This window comes from Panthera pardus, unplaced genomic scaffold (assembly GCF_024362965.1).
Source record: "Panthera pardus isolate Hobbes unplaced genomic scaffold, ASM2436296v1 HiC_scaffold_27, whole genome shotgun sequence".
In the NCBI taxonomy this organism is placed as follows: domain Eukaryota; kingdom Metazoa; phylum Chordata; class Mammalia; order Carnivora; family Felidae; genus Panthera; species Panthera pardus.
This window is the reverse complement of record NW_026526843.1, coordinates 113,031,462-113,050,131: the sequence shown is the minus strand read 5'-3', so window position 1 is coordinate 113,050,131 and position 18,670 is coordinate 113,031,462. Positions and strand designations below refer to the sequence as shown.

At 41.3% G+C, this 18,670-nt stretch overlaps 1 protein-coding gene across 2 annotated transcripts in view; it reads right to left on the bottom strand.

Annotated features, from left to right (window-relative positions):
* The window catches only part of ACE2 (angiotensin converting enzyme 2), a 40,538-nt gene extending 31,067 nt beyond the window's left edge, over positions 1 to 9,471 (bottom strand). The window contains exons 1-3 of one of the 2 annotated variants that reach the window (XM_019417964.2): positions 9,251 to 9,471; positions 8,081 to 8,369; positions 2,405 to 2,563 (exon numbers count right to left, since the gene is read on the bottom strand). In XM_019417964.2, coding sequence (XP_019273509.1) covers positions 2,405 to 2,563; positions 8,081 to 8,266 — 345 coding nt within the window. In that variant the 5' untranslated portion in view covers positions 8,267 to 8,369; positions 9,251 to 9,471. The remainder of the gene's footprint in view (positions 1 to 2,404; positions 2,564 to 8,080; positions 8,370 to 9,250) is intronic. The other variant, XM_019417965.2, reaches the window with a different exon arrangement.
* Positions 9,472 to 18,670: the final 9,199 nt, after the last annotated feature.

Sequence of the window (18,670 nt, the reverse complement as noted above, 5' to 3'; positions counted from 1 at the left end):
AGGAAAGATAGGAGAGGAAAGAAGGAACTGGTTCTCCCCTACATTTGATTTAAGAAGCACCACATGAAAGGCTCTGTTTCTCTTCTCCTATTTCCCCCTTCCATTGTTCTTTCACTCTGCCACAAAAGTCATTATCCTAAAACATGAAATAGATCCCATGATTAAAACTTCAATAAGATCCCATAGTCCAAAGGCATCAATCCAAATTCCTTACCATGGTACAAAACTCCTCATGGTCTCTTTGTGTACCTGCTTTTTCAATCTCCCCTCCTCCCTCTCCATTGTGTTCATGCATTCTTGAGTCTCCTCTCTTCCCAAACAGTTCAATCTTTTACATGCATTTCTGTGTTTTCCAGTTTGGGCTGCACATTAGAACTACCCAGAATCTTATAAAAATATAGTGTCCACGTTCCACCCAGGATAGATCAGGCTGTCTAGACTCTCAAAGACCAATGGGCCAAGTTTCACACGGTGTCTTTGAGAAAAAGATGGGAAGCACAGAATGGATAAGATAAAGTGGATTAATAGCTAGTTGGATAATTGGATCCAAAGAATGTGGAATAATAAATATCAACTTGTAGGAAGATATGTGTCACATGGTTTTATCTTTGTCCTTATCGTGAATTTTTTCTTTTTATAGATGTAGATTACAACACAGAATTCCAGAGGACAAGCAACTGAGAAAGAAGACTTTGATGTTAAATAGCCAAATATTTTAGATAAAAATATTTCAGTAGGTTAGATCAGGGGTCTGTAAACTATGATCTGCAGGCCAAATGCTGTCTGCTGCCTGTTTTTGTAAAGTTTTAGCAGAACACAGCCACACTCATTTGCTTATGTATTAGCTATGGCTGATTTTCTGACACAACAGCAGAGTTGACTCATTGTGACAGAGACTAGATGGCCCACAAAACCTAAAATATTTACTATCTTTCCTTTTACAGAATAAAGTGTGCTGACTCCTAGGCTAGAGAGATGGGATGAGAGATGTTATTTTAATAGGGTGAATACAGGCTTTCTTGAATTTGAGCAAACTACCTACTTAAGAATAGAATTTTGAAAGCTATCATTTTAGAGCAACATTGGTGGAAGAGACTTGGAAACTTCCTGGACAGTGATGCTGATATGAGCCAACATGGGATTTGGTTGTCAAAAAACAAACAAACCAAACAAACAAAAACCTAATACAGTCCTAGACTGTCTTCATAGATGTAGGGCAAAGGGTGTAGAATGTCCTATTCCTGATCACCTTCATGCATCAGAACCAACGCAGAGTGCCATGTCTAGTTCAAGGTTACCGACAAAATGAAGACAGCAATTAGGACTGGTTAGGAAACTTGAAACTATCGTAGAGACGAAAACTGACGGAGCGAAAGATGATATCTTAGGTTCAAAAAACAAAAAGGACTTGGGGCGCCTGGGTAGCTCCGTCAGCTAAGTGTCCAACTCTTGGTTTCAGCTCAGGTCATCATCTCACAGTTAGTAAGTTCTGGCCCCGTGTCAGGCTCCCCCCTGACAACGTAGAGCCTGCTTGGGATTCTCTCCTCTCTCTTTTTGCCCTTCCTATGCTCGTGCTCTCTCTCGCTCTCTCTCAAAATAAATAAATAAACTTTAAAAATAGGGGTCAACTAGTTTAAAAAAATAGCTGCCTTCATTTATTTAAAAACCTTTGTAGGAAACAGCAATTTGGATCCAGAAGGCAGAACAAAATGGTGGTAAAGCACTTAATGCTCAATGGAGGGAGTATCTCTATCAATTAAAGGGGCCCACAGATGGAATGGATGTCTTGGAAAGAGATGGCTCACCCACCCCTAAAGCAGTTTGAGCTGAGGTTCTTAGCCACTCGTTAAAGACGTAGAGAAGAGTCAAGAATGAAAAGGGGGAAAGAATTGGACCACATACAGGACTTCTCAAGCTTGGCACTATTAATGTTGTGGACCAAATAATTCTTTGTCATTGGGGTCTGTCTCGTGCATTGTGGAATGTTTAGCGGCATCCCTGCCCCTTCCCCACTTACGACAACCAAAAATGTTTCCAGACATCATCAAATGTCACTGGGGGGCACCCCTAGTTGAGAATGAATGACATAGACTAAGTATATTCTTCAGGCCACCTGGTCCTCAGGGAGGTGACTTCGGTATAGGGTGCCCATATACAACACAGGGCCCAGACCACACCAGTTTGACTTTGTGTCCTAACATAATTATTACCAGTGTCTTCTTTCACTTGCAGAAGGATTCCAGTTTGGATGACAAATTATGTGGTCACCCTACCTAGGCACAGAGCTCTCTCTAATGTCAGCATTACTATCTCTGCAGATAAAGGAAGCAGCCATGGGGATATTAACATTTAATGTTTCCCCAATATTTCAACTCTTGAGGTCAGCGCTAGAATGTTCACATACTCGTTGGCTCTTGTCTGCTGAGAGCACTGATGACCCACTCTGCTGAAGGGCCTGCAATTGACGTTTGACGGTGGTATTGTGAATTTCTGCTAGCGGGTAAGTTTCGGCAAGCTTGGACTGTTCTTCATAAAAGGCAGACCATTTGGCCCCGGCCTCATTCTGAAATGACAAAAAAATAAAGTTGAAGTCAGAATGGCACCGCTTGAACAGATAAAACAGGAGATACTGTCCAAAAAAACATCTGGTGGAACATCTAATATTTCCTGAGTAGTTTTAGTTTTCTACTTTGCTGAAGGTCAAAGCTTAGGTTATGAGTTAGCAGGCCATTCTTGGTCACTCTCTCTTTCTGGCCCAGTGCCTAGTTTTCCCCAGGGTCCTGTCCCCAGAACTGGAAGTGCATTCTCACAGATAATTCACATCGTGGGGCCCTGGAATTTATGGCCTTAGCACTGTGACGTGGGTGAGCTGATCAAGGATTCGAGGATGAATGCTCTAAGGGGAGAGCCCAGTAAAGCTCAGAACAAACTTAATGGGAATACAGCCCCTCATGACACTGGGAACCGCAAGAAATGAGAATCAGTTTGCAGTAAGCCCCACAGTGCCATGACTTACCAGAGATTCTGATCTTAAATTATGTTCCCCCAAGAAGGTAGCCCAGAACATGGCCCTTTGGTGGCCATGGCGATTTTCTAACAGTCAAAGAAACCAACGAGCAGGTGATGATGCCAGGACTCACTTGGCCCCCATCTTGAACATCAGTATAGGCAAGTGGACTTCTCCAGACTCTTCTAGCACAGTCTTTTCTCAATGTACAAATTCATTTCCATCTATCACAGACTGAAATAAGCAATTACTTTGTACATTGTACTTCTCCAGACTGTATAAAAGAGGTAGCCTATGAGACAAGTAAGAACTCCATTCTTGGAGTCAGACACCTGTGGCTAGCCGTGCAACTTGAGGCAAATTACTTACCTTCTCTGAGCCAGTCACCTTATCTGTAAAACGTGAGTAATAATAGGACTTACCTCAAAGGGTTGTTGTAACGATGAGAAGAATTGACAAATAACAAAAAGTTTATCACAGTATCTGGTACATCCTAAACATTCAAAAAAGTTAGCTATTTTATAATTTATAGAAAAAAACTCTTTGCCCTTAAGTTGCTTACAGTGTTATCAGACAGATAAGGTATGCAGCGTGAATGTTTCATTAATGAAATATAAGAGCATATGATAAAGTATAAGCTTTGAGTGGGCCAAGCAGTTTCTGCTATAGGAAAAGAAAGACTCATGCAGGCAACTAGATTTGGCCAAGCTCTCATGGAGAAGACCTTAAAGTAGGTAGGAGTTGGATGGATGTAGAGTACTTTGCAGAATAATTCACCTCATTTGATCTTCTTAATCTCATGAGATAGAAAATCATTTTGTCTCCGTTATTCATATGTGCATAAAGGGGCTGAGAGATATAAATAGTGAATATAGCAATCAACTGACAGCATCTGGGTCCTGGATCCTGTGGTAGAGAAACGCTAAGATGGCTCCCATGATCCCTCTGTCTGGGTGGTACACACTTGAGTGATCGCCTCCACCTTGAGTGTGAGCAGAACCCATGATTCACATCTAACCAGCAGCATATACCAAAGGTGACAGGATGTACATATTTATGTTATATAAGATTATAATTTTTATCTTGCTAAAACTCTGTCTCCCTTGCTGACTCTGATGCAGCGAGATGCCATGTTGTGAGCCACCCTGTGGAAAGGGCCACACGTCGAGGAATGGAGGAGGGGCTCTGGGTGATATCATGCAAGAAACTAAGGTCCTCAGTCCAGCAGCACACAAGGATCTGAATGCTTACCACTAACCACATTAGCTTCGAAGTGGATTCATCCCCAGTCAGGCCTCAGATGAGACCATAGTGCTAGCCAGGACCTCGATTACAACTTCATAAGGCTCAGAAATGGAAGATGCAACTAGAAAATGCCTGGATTCCTGACCCACAGAAGCTGTGGGATAATAAATGCGTAGTGTTTTAAATTGCTAAGCTTATGGTAATTTTTAACACAATAGATAATTAGTAACAATCCCAACGCGGGACTTCAGGCATGATTGGGTTTTCCAGGCAAGGAATTTTACTTTTATTCTTTGAATACTAGGGAATCACTCAGGGGCTCCAAGCAGGCTTGTGACGTGATGGAAATGGTGTGTGGACATGAAAACAACGGCTCAGACAAGAAAGAGATGAGTAGAATAGTGGCAGTAAAAACGGGAAATGATTTCTCTCTTTATTGAGTACACACAACCCCTCAGGAACCACTTCCCAATTAATCTTCACAAACAATCTTTTGAGGTAGTTGTGATTATCTCTACTTCACAAATGAGGAAACCGAGGCACAGAGCTGGGAAGTAGCTTTCCCTAGGACACGCAGCTAGTAATTAAAAGAACCAGAGTGTTAACCCAGATGTTTACCTCCAAAGCTAACGCTCTTAACCAGTGACCATTGATTGTATTCAACACATTCTAGTCTTGTCTGTAACACGCATGAGTGGGAAGGAGTGGACTATGGAAAGAAGAGTTTGGTCTCTGGTACAGACTCATCTACGCAACCCACCAGTTACCTCGAAACCTCTACCCTTCTTCACCCAATCCAGGATGATTTACTGTCAAGCAAAATTTCTGGTAAAACTTTGATACCAAATTATAGGAATAATATTATTCTCAATTTCTTCTGGAAACAACTCACGATCCCCAAAAGGGCTCGGTCTCAGAACATTTTTTAAATTATACTGATATAGGAACTTTGAAGATATCTGTTCTATTTATCACTACCATACTGTAAGTGTCATACTTACATCTGGCCTTTTTCAGAAAAAGTGTTCTGACCTCTGCCCTAGATCTAGACATTTACAGGAAATATAGGGGACAAAAGAGCATGTTAAGCAACATTTACGGGGCATGATCGGCAAATCCAGAATAGTGGGAATTTCTATAGAACCAGAAATTTAATTCTTCAGCAAATAAATTGTTAAAAAAGTGAGGGAGGAATTCTGTAGACTAAAAGAGAACTAAAGAACATCCTTCAAAATGATTGGAAGGAGAGGACCCGGTTAGATCTTGATTCACACAAAAGAGCTGAAATTTTTTAAAAAATGAGATGGTAGGGTGCATTTGAATACTGATAGATATTTGACAAAACTGAGGAGTTCTCATCAAGTGGTTGGTAGTGTTATTGAGGTTCTTTTAAAAATTCTTACTTTGAGAGCTACAAGGTGAAATATTTATGCATCCAACCAGATCATGTTTTGGATTTCTTTCAAAATAATCCAATAAATGAGGGGTTGGGTAGAAAAATAAAACAAGATTGGCCAAAGTGTTAATAATTTGTAAAATCAGGTGATGGGTACGAGGAGATTCAATAGACCAGTCTCTCTTCTTTTATACATGTTTGAACATTTTTATGATGAAAGGTAAAGAAAAATCATACCATGGAATACTATTTGGCAACAGAAAGGAAGGAAGGAACGCTACGTGCCACAACATGCAAAGTGAAAGCAGCCAGACACGAGAGACCACATTTCCTACGAGTCCATTGATATGAAATGTTCAAAGGAGGCAAATCTTTAGAGACAGAAAGTAGATTAGTGGTTGCCTGGGGCTGGGGGCTGGGAGGAAGGGCGATGACTAACGGACATGTGATTTCTTGCTGGAGAGACGAAAATGATCTGCAGTTAGATGCTGGCGAAAGTTGTATAGTTCTGTAAATATACTAAAAAGCATCGAATCGTATACTTTCAATTGGTGGATTTTATGGTGCATAAATTGTATTTCAATAAAGCTGTCGTTAAAAGCTCTCTAGAGTAAAAGGAAAGGACAAAACCCGTACCTTATTCCCTAGGTCCTATCACTAAGTCTGAAACACCCACAAAACTGCTCTAAACCGAAGGAGTTAGCCAAAATATATTCACTGCTCTTTTAGCCAGTTACCCGGCACACGCGCAGAAGCCATTCCTCACCACCAGACTGCCCTCCCTGCATGTAGCTGGTGGCCACCTGCTTCCTCTCTGCATTTTAATATTTTCACTTTCCTTTAAAAGGTCCATGCTTTCTGCGGTTTGGCCACACTTGGTGATTTATGCCCTCTCCTCTCTGGCCTTTGCTCTAATCAACAGCTGCAATTCAAAAGTAATAACACTCAGTGATCCAGACATGATTTCGACAAACATCGCTACATCTCATTCTGGAACATGGCTTCTCAGCAAAGGGCACTCAGCAGGACTGTTACATGTCTCTTTGGCAAGTACAACTCCCGCACTCGTAGCAACGATATCGTGTCGTTCTCCCAAGCTCACGGGCATCGAGCCCTATTCTGGTGGTTTGGGGTATGAACTAAGGCTTCACAACGACCCTACAAGGCAGATATGAGTGGGACGTTCTTTTTCACAGGTGAGATAATGAAGGCGCAGAGAGGTTAATTCAGCAGCTTAAGCTCACCCAGCTGGAAAGTGGTGGAGCCAGGATCTGAACCTCACCAGTCCGGATCCGGAGCTCTTAGGCACGATGCTGGTAAGTAACACCTTCACCAGCACCTACGGGCCCATTCAGCGGAGCATGAAAACAAACGAACAGTACACTATAGTCACCTCCAACAGAGATCAAATAAAAAGTGAGGCCAGAGCAACAATAAAGAGATGAAGAGAGGTAAGACCAAAATATGAGCCAAGAAACAGATGATCTCCTATGACCACATCAGGCTGTCAAAATCTCCAGGATTTCTTTGAACTTTAGAAAAATGAAAAAGCTTCTCTTTGGGAATTTCAAATGAGGCAGTAGGTCTCGGGTTTCATCTGTCCCATGAATGGCAGTAATTTAAACATGCGACCTACTAACCATTTGAAAAAAAAATAAGCTTCTGAACTACATTTTTGAAGGAATGTATCGCTATACAAGTGTCAGAAAATCTTTTATTTTTTAAGTGTCACAAAATCTTTTCTCAAATAATGTCGCTCGACTTCTAGGAAAGACGTGTAAGGATACTGCTTTGGGACCTGTGAGAGAAGAAATTCCTGAGTCCTTGCACTTGTCAAAGCATCTTGCTTTCTCAGAGCATTCTGAGATTTGTCAGAATTGGTTTAGTTATGGTTTTTCTGGGAGGGCTCTGGATGGATTCTGTGACCTTTGGAAGTCCCTCAGAGCTCCACGACAATGAAGGAAGGAATTCCCAATTCCAGCCTCTGGACCCATGGTTAGTTTAATTACTAGCTAGCTTTTTCACTAAGCCTCCACTTGCATTTTGCAGTTAATCTATCATTTTAGAGAGTCTTTAGATATTCCTGTTGACACTGTAGGCTTGGGAAAATTATTAACTCAATAACTTATGGCATTTCCATGAAATGCTTTGAAACCCTGATTATGATGAGAATTATGGTAGCAGCTTCATAAAGCATGTTCACTGGTTTCCAAGAATCTGGACCGAGACCAGTGAATTATTTTGTAACCGTTTTCAAATGAGCCCCAAGGTCATTTAAGTTTAGGCATCTGGGACTCCAGAATCCAAAAGATCGAGGCAAACATCCAACTTCACAACTCAGAGCATTTCTTTGATTTCCCTTTTCAGTTGCATGGGCAGTAATCTAATCTTTAAGAAGCAGCAAACACCCCTATGTAGCCATGAGAACTCACCATTTTTTGGACATTCTCGTCTGTGATATTGGTGTTATAATTCCAGGAAGCAAGTGAACTTTGATAAGACAGCTCTTCGGCTTCATGGTTAAACTTCTCCAAAAATGTCTTGGCCAGTTCTTCAGTGGTGGATTGAGCAGCAGTTAAAGCAGCAAAGCTGAGAAGGAGCCAGAAAGAGCCTGACATCTTTCCCTATGCACCAAGATCCCATCCACTGAACAACTTTCCCTAGAGTAAAACCTCTTCATGAGTTTTTCTTGCTCATCAGCCTTTGAACTTGGGTTGGGCACTGAGCAGGGAAGATGAAAAAAAAAAAAAAAAAAAAGAAAAGAAGAAGAAGAAGAAGAAGAAGAAGAAACAGTAAACAGTCTGCTGAACCAATATAAAGTTCATCCTGGAGAGGACAGATATGTAAACAGATTTTAGAATGATTTTTTAAAGTAAATCAAATAAACAAATGTTATTCATTAATCCTAGAGAATCATAGCCCTCCTAGTATTTTATGGCCAGATCAGAACTTGAACATTTGGTTAATATGTTCCTAAAAAGCTGTTAAAGATACACTGAAGGTGTTATAATTTTACAGGGACCAAAGAAGGCTAGAATTAGGGATCACGGGGGGTAATGTTGGTACTTATATGTTTTCCAGACAATTCCATTAAAAGTCAGTTATCTCTCCTTTCTTTTCATGTCAAGCTCTATTCACAGAAAGTCTCTACTAGGGTAACATTTTCCCTTCCTAAATAAACTACTTTGCCCTTGTCTTTTTGGAATTCTTTTTTTTTTCTGATTTTAATTTTAATTTCCATGGCCATTTTTAAAAGTACGAGACTAGGGGCATCTGGGTGGCTCAGTTGGTTGAGCACCCAACTTTGGCTCAGGTCATGATCTCCCAACTCGTGAGTTTGAGCCCCACATCGGGCTCGCTGCTGTCAGCACAGAGCCGGCTTTGGATCTGCTGTCTCCCCCTCTCTCTGCCCCTTCCTCGCTCACACGCACTCTCTCTCAAAGATAAATAACCCTTTAAAAAATAAAAATAAAAGTATAAGACTACCCTCCACTCCGCAGGTTAACATTCCTGATCCGGCTCACTTTCTATCTCTCAGATGACCATGTTAACCACCTATTGTATGGCTGACTTCACTGTCTGCCTCCTCCCCTTTCACTTACCTGTTCTAAAGTCAGTCAAGGACCCAGGGAAATAAAAATGACTCTGCATGGTATGAAATTCAAAGAGTGTCCATGTCCGTGGTCATCCAAAACCATGGGATCATGGCAACAGAGAATCCAGAGGGACTCCAGTGGTTATCCTGTAGAATCTCCAGAGCTGGATCAATGTCCTCATTCCCAGAGAGCGGGTATGTCAGAGATAAAGAGAGGAGCCACTGTAAATGGCAGGGCTCCTGGGCCGGCTCGACTGTGATTATGAAACCTTCACGCAGGGAAAATATTTCTTCACCCAGAAAAACAAGTCTTCCAGGTCCAGGTGACCTGGCAGTAACCAAGCCTTTAAAAAAAGTTTTCACTACTTTCCCTTATTCCAAAGTTGTACGTATTATTATAGGACAGGGAAAAATAATTATAAGTAACTGCTCAAAGTGCTTTGCATTACAATAGTTCATTGAAGCGTTACAACAAATCTAGAGGTGAATAATTTTTATCGATGTTGCACAGATTATGAAACTGAGGCTCAGAGAACTTAAATAAATTACCACACCTCATTCAGCCAGGAATGCCATTTGATTCTAGAGTACAGACCCCTTTCCACTTTCCGTGAAGATGACAGATTTCATTTTGCCACACCAAAAAGAGGTGGATTCAAGGCGCCTGGGTGGCTCAGTCAGTTAAGTGTCTGAATCTTGATTTCGGCTCAGGTCACGATCTGAAGAATTTATGAGATCAAGCCCCATGCGGGCTTGCCCCCAAGCAGAGCCTGCTTGAGATTCTCTCCCTCTCTCTCTCTCTCTCTCTCTCTGTCCTTCCCCACTCTCTCTCTTTCGAAATTAATAAAGAAACATTAAAAAAAAGAGGTAGATTCTTCCTATCCTTAATGTAAATCAAAACACGTGATCCTTCTAAGAAATAAGTTAGTTGACAAATTTAAGCAATTATGATAAATGTTAAATGAAAGTAGGGGAGAAATCAGTGAAGTTTCATCACGGCACTTCCCACATTCGAGGAAGCTGAGATCCACTCACTTCACACAGGCATTAGGAGAAAAACCAGTTCCAAGAAAGGGGAGCAGCACGTGAGGCTTTGAACAAAGAGTTGGAATGTTACTTTAATAAAAGCTGAAACAAAACTCCACTCAGGTCACTTCCTGAATGAAGCTGTTAGCTTTAGAAAAAAAAAAGGAAGCCGTCCAACTTCAATTCACTGAGGCAGAAAATAAGATTAACGTGATCGAACTGAAATGGAGAAAGCAGGATATGGAATCTGAGAGCTAAAAATAGACGGACAAGGAGACTGAGATCACACCGAGGCAAGAACACCCTGGAAGCCAAGAAACTTTGAAAAGTCCGAAATAGAAGGCTTGCCACAATAATTCTGTAGAACTAGCTCGTCATGGCCAGCTGCAGGCAGAGACTGCATTCTGAGAATTTGTGCTCCCCTCCAATGAGATGCTGCTGCTGTTCTGCCGACTACCCAGCAGTGTTCTCCCCAAACCCACGCTGAGAATGGAAGGACTCCACTAAAGACCCAGGGGATGGGACCCAGAAAGGCAATGGGCCCAAAGGAATGGATTGCCTTTGAGACAGAACAGAGAACCAGAAAAAATTAAGAAAACTGGACATGTAGGAAACCTGTTCTACTTTTCAAAAGGGTTGGAGTGTGAATTTCCTAAGTGGTAGAGGGAAGAGTTTGATCTTGGCACCTGACAAAACTATAAAATGTGACTTTTAGGCTACGGTTTCCTCTTGGAAAACATATAGATCTCTGGTCCTAAATACATATCTAGGGATTCGTGAGGAACAAGTCACATGCTAACTGCCTCATTTCCTTTCTGCTAAAACAATATAATAGTAAAAGAAAATACAAACATACAATGTATCTTCTATTGCGATAAGGGATTTAACAAAATGTAAGGTTATACAACTAGATTTTAATGTCCCCCCAAACAACCACGTGACTCTGGTTGAGCAGTCCTTGATTAATGACGGTTCATGTCCAAAACGATAAGAATCTTGATTCAACAATTAGTTACTGGATATATACTAATGAATAAGACAGGAAAAGTTCCTGTGGATATCATCTTATATGATGTGCGATAGAGTGAAGAAACAAATAGCTGATGATAAATGCTATGACTTTACAACAAGCAGGAAAGGAGGGTGGTGAGCTCAATCCCTTGGGGTGGGGATGAGAGGGTGATCTCTGAGCAAAGACCTGAAGGAACGGATGAAAGCCATGTGGATATTTGGTAAAGACTGTCCCAAGGGGAGGGGCAGCAGGTGCAAAGGGTGTAGGCGGGTCTCAAGAACATCGGAGACCTTTGTGTCTGGAGCCCAATGCACACAGGAAAGTGGCAGGAGGTGAAGATGGAGAGGAAGCCCAGGACCCCACCAGGAGGGCTGGACACATGATTGTAGAACTTTGGCTTTTATTCTGAGTAACGTGGGAAGACATTGGAGGGCTTCAGGCAGAGAAGCGATTCACTCTCACTACTGAGTAGAGAAGAGACGCCAAAGGGGTAAGGTTGGAAGCAGGGAGACCAGCCAGGGGACTACCGCAGCAGCCCAGACAACCTGGTTGAATAAAAACCTAATAGGAGCTGTAAATCCAACTTGACTGCCCAAGAAAAGGAAAATTCATCTTAGACTATTTAAGACTTTGTGAATAGAAGTATTAGATGCAAAATAATTTAGAGAATCAAGCTCACTGCGGAGGAACACAAGTTTAGAGAGTCACAGGAGAGGATCCGGAGAAAAACAAACAAAAGAATAGATGGTCTAAAATAATATAATTTGAAGCACAGTTCAGACACAGAGGAGAAGACAGGTAGCATAATGGATTCACTTTGCCACTTGTTAGCTGTGTGACTTTAAACAGGCCATAGTCTCCCCACACCTCGTTTCCTTATTTCAAAGCCAATGATAATATTATATGCATCTCATAGGAAATCGTAAGTATTGTATGAGTTAATACATGAGAACACAGAAAAGAATTCTGGGAACCTAGTAATAAAAGCCACCCCAAATGAGAGGGGTTGTGTGATAATTCGGTCACTTTGAGAAGTAAGGGAAATGGGAGAATTGTCCATAGTCCAAGTTTTATCTATAGGAAACCCATCATATTCTAAGAATGAGTAGGCCCACATAAGCAAAATGAAAATGTACTGCGTTGATTATACCAGTTGTGCATTTTTAAACCGTTGAAGATAGAATTTGTTTCTAACATATATTCCATCCTCGTTAGGATGTTGCCTTAAGCATTATTTTATGTGTCTTTTTTTTTTCCCAGATGACTCAGTGTCATCACCTTGAATATTGTTTACTGACTAGGCTATAACGTGACAATGTCTTTAGGGCTTTACATTAATGGCTCCGAACAGCTTTATTGCTATTAACTGTGCTGTCTCTGCAGGTTCTGAATTAGCTGTCACTTCTTGAAGAATCTACTTCTAGTAGCCCTGCCCACTACAAATCTCCTCCCTGTTTCTGATCTGCTGTCTGCTAAAAGCTAAATGGAAACCAGATAACCGTGGAATTCAATCAGAAAGCCCCTTCTTCATAGGCTCAGACCTGAGGGCGTGTCTTCACCCTGCTGGAGCAAAGTGCATAGACTTTGAGATCCATATTTCCCTTACTGCTCTACCTTTTATACACTTCCAACTGAGTCACAAATGGTGAGGTTGCCAAATAGCTATGGCAGAAGCTTCTTCCGGTTCCCCAAGGTGAGAGGAAAATTTGGTTAATTTCGGAGGAGGAAAAAAAAGATATTTTGTGCAATTTCTTGTCTTAAAATTGATAGAGTAATGCTTCCAACAGAAATAAGGAAGGATATCAGGAACATAAAGCATAGGGACATTTAAAACTCCACATGGCCAAAAATGACTTGCATTTAGCCCAAATGGTTTCGACCACATACTTATCGAAGTGGACTTATAAGTACTGTACAGAAAATAAATAACAAGTTGACTTTTGAGCCCAAAGGAAAAGCTAAAGCTTTTTCCTGTTTACATTTCTAGTTGCATAGCAGTCCCTTTTCCTACAGATAGAGCAAAGATAATCTCCATGAACAAAATTGACAAATATTTTCAACAGACAGAGTTCAAATTTGTGAGGACAAGCTGTGGATTCCGGGAGGGTTGTACTAATTATTACGGGTCTGAATTTATAATTGTATGGTGCCTGTCCTGTCACCCAAATTTATTTCTACACCCAGACTGAACAGAACAGCAGGCAGTACTAGAGCTAGAGTTTACTGGTGTAAACTTACATCTAGGGCCTTAGGCTCCAAACGTGAGCCTTTATCCTCAGCGAGATGGGAATCCACGGGAGAGTTTGAACAGAGGTCACATGATCTCACCTTCATTTGAGAAGCAGCAGCCCTGGCTGCCGTGTGGAGAAGAGAATGCACAGGGGTGAAATACAGACAGAGAGAGACCACTGAGAAGGTTATTGCAATAATCCAGGTGAGATATGATGGTGGGTTGGTGGCAGTAACAGAGTTCATGAGAAGGCAGCTGGAATTTGAATACATTTTGAAAGTAAAGCGAACAGGATTTGCTGACGAATTGGGTGTAGGCTGTTAAAGAAAGATAGTCAAGGATCACTCCAGGGTTTGGGGATTGTACAACTGGGAGAAGAAGGGTGACATCAACTGACATGGGGAAGGTTGCGGGTAAAACAGTTTGGAAGGAAGCCTGGGAGTCCAGTCAAGTTTGTGATATCTAATAGAAATTCAAGTGAAGATGTTGAGAAGACTACTAGATATGCAAGTCTTCAGTTTGACAGAGAGGTCAGGGATGAAGATATAAACTTGAACGTTATCCTCTAGAGATGGTTAGTCAAATGTGTCTTTTCAGTTAAGACCAAAAGAAAAGATTTTACTTCAGAAACCCAGTGTGCTGGAAAGCATTACTTATTTCAGGTCTCAGGAGGGAAAAAGGATGGATAAATAAGGGGAAAAGTTACTTGAAACAACCCCTCCTCCAACCCCAAAGGAACCATCTGTGGACTGAACAAAGAAATGATAAAAGGGAATTTCAGGAACTTGGCCAGGGCATCACATTTCCTCACTGGTTCCTAGCAAAGGAGACACATCTCAGGAGCACAGGGTGGTTGAGTTGAAGTAAGGTGCAGGTTCAGAGAAGGCAGCTGACATGAGAGAGGGTCGAAGTTAAGTGGTTTAGACCCAGGCCAGGTCAAGGCTGAGCGATGCGCATTCAAACCATAGAAGACTCCTTCTGGAGTTAGCTCCTGCCTCTCAGCTAGAGTCTGAGAGTGACTGAGGACTTTTACACTCTGGCTAATACTTCCTAATTGGCTCTAAATATCTTAGAATAGACCTACATCCCTTTTGGGCTCTACCTCAGTCTCCTGATTGAGTATAAAAGTCACGTTTTCTAATCCAGCTAGAAACGTCCAATAGTTGTTGTCTTCTTGAGGCCTAGCAGACTCACCTTGGAGACAATGTTCCCTTCCCTCCTCATCTTCTAAGGGATTTGTCTGATCTGGGCCATTAGTAGGGCTCCTTACCAACTCCATCCCCAGGGGACTAGGATAATTGGCTTAGGCTAGTCAACATTTGCATCTGATTTGTGTTGGAGAATGGTAGACATCCAACTAAACTTGGCTCTGCCTTACGGAAGTAGGAGGGAATGTCTTTCACATAGGTAATATACATAGTGCTTCGTCCATCTACTGCAGAAGGGGCTATTTCTGGGGACATTTTCCATAGATATTTCATTCCAACCATGAATTTGGGTTCTTATGAATTTCAGGCACACAAGACAGAGCTTGCAAAATCTTCCTGAATGATGTCTTGGTCTGGAAGGAGTTTCCACCTCAGTATCAATATCACATTTCTCCCCTACCCACTGACTATACATGAGATAATTATATATGATATGATATGATATGATATGATATGATATGATATGATGATATATATGTGATATGACTATATATGATATAACCAGATAAGAGTGGATAAGAGGAGAAAGTCCTGATGGGAGAGCAAAGATATCTATCCAAACCACTACCCCAACTTTTCCAGGGGTATAGACCCCCCCTCACAACAGTGTTAACTATTTCTTCAATAAAAGAGATGAATGAGAGAATGAAAATCACGTAGAGCATATAATTTCTGTTTCATACACTCTGCATTGTTGAGAAATTTTACTCAGATGACACAGATAAAAGATGATGTGAATAAACTCTAATTTGTAAGATTATAAAAATTTTCATGATCTCAGAGAAAGAGGAGGTCAGAGTGGGCCCAAGGAGGCATCAGGTATGCTTTCCGAAGGAGATGATACTCTGAATCATAGGTAATCATTGATACTAATAATAGTAACAATACTAATATCTAAACTTTGCTGAGTGCTTATTATGTGCCACTCAGAGTTTAATTGCTTTACATGTGCTCCCTCATTTAATCCTCACAACAACCCTATGAGGTAAGTAATTGCAGCATTCTCATTTCCTAGATGAGGAAACTGAGGCATGGAATTAAGATCACAAAGCTCAAAAGCAATGGGAACTGGGATTCGAACCTCAGCAGTCTGGTTTCAAGATCAAACTCTGTGATCAGAAAGGGCTTTTGAAAGAGTTCTTATCACAGGCTTGGAAAAGAGGGACAGTCAAGGTATGAAGAAGCATAAAAGGTCCGGCTGGACTGCTCAAAAAAACGGCCCCAGGATGATATCAGACTTGCATTAGTTACAAACATTTCTCCCTGCACTCTTATACAGCATTGATCTTCATGACTTTCACTAAGAGGAGACCATGGGTGCTCAGGCTATCTTGGCAAAAAGCTGGGTTTTTCTCAGTAGGATGAGTATATTCGGGGATAGAGAATAATTAGAGACAATAGATTCACAGATGACAACTTCAGATGGCACGGCAGTAATTTTGTTCTTTTCAAAGTGAATCTTTATCGGTGATATAAAGCAGTGGGTCTCAAACAGAGTGATTTTTGCCTCCTAGGAGACAACTGGCAATGTCTGGAGATATTTTTGATTGTCACCACTTGGGGAGGGTGGGTAGAGGTCAGGGATGCTGCTAAACATTGCACAGTGCACAAGACATCTCCTCACAAACAAGAATTATTTGGCCCCAGATGTTAAGCACCAAGGTCAAGGGACCCTGATCTAGATAATGCCATGAACGTCATTCTCTCAAGAACTAACGTGTGTACATGGTTGCACCTCCCCACATCTCAATCAGGGCCAAGCAGAATAGTAAGTAGCGATGAAAGCACAAAGTATCTAATCCTGTTTAGATGTATATATACGTGCATATATGCACTGGTCTCCATAGCAAATAGGAGAAAGCAAGAATAATTAAGATAGAAAGTATCAGTCCAAATACTTAGCTCTGATTTGAACATCACAGGGGCGAGAACTAACACGTAAGGTATTTACTGTGTGTGCAGGGCACCAATGTCTATCACATTGCTGAGTGTTTGCCACCACCCTTGTGGAAGTTGTTACTTTTCAAATCCTCAGCAAGATTAGTAACTAGCTCCATGTCACCCCATAAGAGAACGGGGGGTTTAACCTGTCAGTGTGTTTTTTATTTTGATCCCTGACTCTTCCCATGGATGTGGTAAAAGCTCAAAAGAACTAGTAAGACTGTTGAAGAAAATAATTATGATTTTTAAAAACAGATCAAAATGATGTCATACTTCTGCCTTGAAGTTTGTCGATGTCAACATGTAGGACATATTATCCAGACAGTTCCCTCTCTACCTAAAAGAATGGGAAGAAATTGACTGAAAGAACATGTCAAAAGCTCATGTTTAGTCCTAAGGGAGAATCATTTGACAGTTGTAAACACTGACACAGACTACTGAAGAGTGTTGGGTAATCTACATCTCTGGAAGGTTTCATAGGCTGAGGAAGGTTTAAACGTGGCCTTGACTGAGGGAGAGGACATGGCTCACCAGAGCTCCAGTAAAATGCTGTTCTGGGGGGAAAAAAATGAGAAGGAATAAATAAAGCCTACAGGACTTATGGAATACCAGTGAGAGAAAAAATGATGCATCATTGGAGTCCCAGAAGGAGAAGAGGGAGAGAAAGAGGTAGAAAGCTTATTTAAAGAAATAATGGCTGAGAAACTCCCAAACCTGGAGACAGATTTAGACATCCAAGTTCCTGAAGCTAATAGGTCACCCCAACATTTCAGTCTAAAATGATATTCTCCAAGACACATTATAATAAAACTGTCCAAAATCAAAGACAAAGGGGAATTTTCAAAATAGCAAGAGAAAAAAACAATTCTCTCATACAAGGGAATCCCCATAAGGCTATAAGCGTATTTCTCACCAGAAACCTTGCAGGTCAGGAGAGAATGAGATGATGTATTCAAAGTGCTGAAACATAAGTGGTTTCCTCAACAAGCTTGTCCTTCAGTAATGAAGGTGAGATAAAGACCTTCCCTAAGAAACCAAAGCTGAGGGAGCTCATCTGCCCTAGACCTGCCTTACAGAAAGTGTTGAGAAGAGTTCTTGAAGCCAAAATGTAAGGAATCTGATTAGTCACATAAAAACATACAAAAATATACAGCATACAGGTAAAAGCAAGTATATAGCCAGATGTAGAATACTCAAATACTGTAATATGGTGGGATGTTAACCACTTAACCTTAGCTAGTATAAAGGTTAAAGGACAAAAATATTAAAAATGGCTACAGTTACAATAATTCACTAATGGACACATAATATAACAAGATGCAAATTTAGACATCAAAAACATAGAATGGGGAGAGCAAAAGGGTAGAGTTTCTGTATGCAGTTGAAGCTAATGGGGCACCTGGGTGGCTCAGTCAGTTAAGCATCTGACTTCGGCTCAGGTCATGATCTTGTGGTTCATGAGTTCAAGCCCCACATTGGGCTCTGTGCTGACAACTCAGAGCTTGGAGCCTGCTTCAGATTCTGTCTCCCTTTCTCTCTGACTCTTCCCTGCTCTCTCTCTCTCTCTCTCTCTCTCTCTCTCTCTCTCTCTCTCAAAAATAACATTTTTTATATTAAATACAATTTATTGTCAAACTGGTTTCCATACAACACCCAGTGCTCATCCCAACAGGTGCCCTCCTCAATGCTCATCACCCAGTTTCCCCTCTCCCCCACCCCCATCAACCCTCAGTTTGTTCTCAGTATTTAAGAGTCTCTTATGGTCTGCCTCCTTCCCTCTCTGTAACTTTTTCCCCCCTTCCCCGCCCCCATGGTCTTCTGTTAAGTTTCTCAGGATCCACATATGAGTGAAAACATATGGCATCTGTCTTTCTCTGCCTGACTTATTTCACTTAGCATAATACTCTCCAGTTCCATCCACGTTGCTACAAATGGCCAGATTTCATTCTTTCTCATTGCCAAGCAGTATTCCATTGTATGTGTAAACCACATCTTCTTTATCCATTCGTC